At 38.8% G+C, this 3,383-nt stretch overlaps 1 protein-coding gene across 1 annotated transcript; it reads right to left on the reverse strand.

Moving 5' to 3' along the window:
• Positions 1-1,893: 1,893 nt before the first annotated feature.
• Positions 1,894-2,839, reverse strand: LOC128093928 (olfactory receptor 493-like). Its single transcript, XM_052711844.1, has one exon. It carries the CDS (start codon positions 2,836-2,838, stop codon positions 1,894-1,896), a length of 945 nt encoding a protein of 314 aa, XP_052567804.1. The 5' UTR covers position 2,839.
• Between the last annotated feature and the right edge of the window lie 544 nt (positions 2,840-3,383).

The following is a 3,383-nucleotide window of genomic DNA, read 5'->3' on the forward strand; positions in this document are numbered from 1 at the left end:
CAGATCCCATGCACGCCTTTAATCCCAGCACCCGGGAGGCAGAGGCAGGTGAATCTCTGTGAGTTTGAGGCCAGCCTGGTCTACAGAGCGAGACCCAGGAAAAGCATCAAAACTACACAGAGAAACCCTGTCTCAGAAAAACAAAACAAAACAAATAAAAAAACCCTTTCTTTTTACTTATTATTTGTGTCTTACACATCATGCATCTCAATTCCATTGCTCTGTCCCTTCATATTCATCCTCTGCTCTTGCAACCTGCCCCCTCTCAAAAAAATAAAATGAAATAAAATTTAAGAGAAAAAAATGAAAAAAAATGAGTTAAAGAAAAATCACACCATAGATCTCATTATGGAAGCCTCAGTGTGACACAGTAAGAGATGCAGTAAACCCTTTTATCCGTACATCTTTACCTGCAATTGTTCACTACAAAGAACCATTGGTCTGGTTCGGGGCCTCTGGTTTCTGCTACACCATTGATACTGGGTCCTCATTAGGTCTCCTCTTGGATATCCTGCTGTTGCCCTTGTGGAGATCCTTCAGCTTTGGGTCTGCAGAACATGCTCCTTCCGTGCTCGAGCAGATCACAGATGAGGTGGATGTGGGGTGGGCCAACTCATAACCCTGATTCTGAGCCTAGGTAGTTGCAGGGTTGATCTTTGATCACACTTGTTCTTAGACCCATAAACAGAATGAATGAGTTTGCTGCATATACTCTGTGCCTCTGCCCTAAACTTTTCATGAGCAAATTAGGATTGTCCTCATTCCTCATAATAAAAAATGTCAGAACCAAAAAAAAAAAAACCTTTAAAAAAGGAGTAGCCTAATATAACCATGTTTTAAGATATGTTGTAATGTTGTATAGACAATTAGTGTTGTCAATATTTCAAGTACAATAAACACAGGCCTGGCAAGATATGCCTCCTGGTGCTATAGTGGCACAAATAACATGGGAGTTAACAACTGCTTTCTGACTGAATTTAAATCTAACTCCACAAGATGAAATTCACACCTAACACCATTATCAGAGCCAAAAACCTAACCTAAACAGGTCCTAGGTCCTCGGGAAGAACCCATCATCATTATTTCCCTAAATGGACATAGTATTAAACCAATTTGCAATGTCCTATCATTATACTCACAGATTAGTTCATCTCCCAGCCCCATGAATACAGCTTCTTTTTGAAGTAGATGGTGATTAACATACAACTTGTGAACATGGAGAGAATTATAGACTGTGAAAGGCTCAGCACTATATCTGTATCATACCGACTTCCCTCCAAGCTCAGAATCCTTATGAAATGTGGGTGCAAAGATTGTAAGAGCCAGAGCTGGTGGATGACTACAAATAAACAATGTTTTCAAAATACCACAGAATGATTGCAGATCTGAACTCATGATAGCTATGCCAGCAAGCACAAGGTCAAACCAGACAAAATCCCAGCATGGAGAGAGGACATGAGCATGAAGACCACCCATAGCTGAGGAGTTATTGGCAATTGATATCTTGTAGCAGAAGGAGAGTCAATTTTCTTTAAAAGTGTGGCATCTGGTAGGTGAACTATGCTTCACTGGAAGCTTAAACTTCTATGTACAGGTAGCACAAGTTGGATTTGATTAAAAAGAAAACTTGGTTTGTAGGAGAGGGAGTTACACTGAGGGGAGTTGTGAGAGGGGTTGCACAGGATCAGAATATATTGTGTAATATTTCAAAGACACATTTGAAAATACAAAAAGAGAAATACAATAAATACAACAGCTACATATACTGGGAGAAAAAGGAGATGAGCACAAAAGGAATAACAAGAAGCCGAATAACCAAACCTGAGATGAATGTTCCATTGATTTTGGGTAATTGTCATTATTATATTAAGTTTTATAAAACAATAGATTGCCCTAAGAAAATATTTTCTTACCAAGATGTCTCTTCAGTGCACCTTTAATTTCATTATTCCTGAGGCTGTAGATGATGGGGTTCAACATAGGGATCACTACCATGTAGAACACAGACACCACCTTGTTCTGGTCTGTGGAGTAGCTGGATTTGGGCATCACATAAATGAATGTGACGGTCCCATAATAGAGAGTGACTGTAGTGAGGTGGGAGGTGCAGGTGGAGAAGGCCTTGTGGCGGCCCTCAGTAGAGCGCATCTTCAGGATGGTGACGAGGATGTAGGTGTAGGAAATAGCTATGACAAACACTGTGATTATGACTACTGATGCAGCAAAAAAAGAGGTAACAACTCCAGAGACCCTGACATCAGAACAGGAGAGTTCCATCAAAGGAGCAAAATCACAGAAAAAGTGATTGATTCTGTTTGGTCCACAGAAAAAAAAAGAAAAAAGGGAAAGGGTGAAGGAGGAAGCATTAAGAAAACTCCCTATATAAGATCCTACAATTAGCTGGATATAGACTTGTGTGGACATTTTGGTTGAATAAAGCAGTGGGTTGCAAATTGCTACAAAGCGATCATAAGCCATGGCAGCCAGAAGGAAACATTCAAGTGTCCCAAAAAAAGCACCTAAGCCAAGCTGTGTAGAACATCCAAGATATGAGATGGTATTTTGATTTACCAGGAAGTTGACAAGCATATTGGGAGTGACAGAAGATGAGTACCCTATGTCAGTAGAAGCCAAGTGACTGAGAAAAAAGTACATGGGATGATGGAGCTGAGAAGAGACTCTTATGAGAAGCATGGTGCTGAGATTCCCAGACACAGTCACCAGGTAGATGCACAGAATGATGATGAAGAGGATGACTCTAAGGACTGGGTCATCTGTTAAGCCCAATAAAATGAACTCTGTCACTGCAGTGTGGTTCCCAACATCCAGGAAAGCCATGGGACAGTGTAACTCCTACCAGAACCAGGCTGTGATGAAGACATTACAAGAAGGGACTTATAAATAAGTCATTTCCTTTCATTTTATACATATATGAAGAGCATTACAAACTAATATGTTTTTCAAAATGGATGGTTTACTTGGGTTGTCATTAAGTACACATTCCTTTAAAGTTATTAAGCAATAATTTTAGAAATTTTTTATAAATAATAAATAACTTTTATTTACATTTACTCATAATAAAACATTCCTAATTGCCATCAAGGCTAAAATTGAAAATTATGAGACTTAGCCTGGTGAGATGGCTTAGCATGTTAAGACTCTTGCCACCAAGCCTGACACCTGACATCCAGGATTTGATTCCTGGATTCCACAAGAAGGAACCAACTCCTGAATGTTGCTCTTCATTATCCACACATATGCTATGTTACCACTTCCTCACACAAATAAATAGACAAATAAATAAATAAATAAAATGTTAATCTTAAGAAAATATCAATTTATTTATTATAATAAAAGATCAAAATGTAAGAGCATAGAATTAT

This window comes from Peromyscus californicus, unplaced genomic scaffold (assembly GCF_007827085.1).
Source record: "Peromyscus californicus insignis strain IS unplaced genomic scaffold, ASM782708v3 Scaffold_4__1_contigs__length_199733344, whole genome shotgun sequence".
In the NCBI taxonomy this organism is placed as follows: Eukaryota; Metazoa; Chordata; class Mammalia; order Rodentia; family Cricetidae; genus Peromyscus; species Peromyscus californicus.

Bases quoted from the DNA above. Each gene is read 5' to 3' on its own strand.
- LOC128093928 (XM_052711844.1), bottom strand. From the start codon at position 2,838: ATGGCTTTCCTGGATGTTGGGAACCACACTGCAGTGACAGAGTTCATT.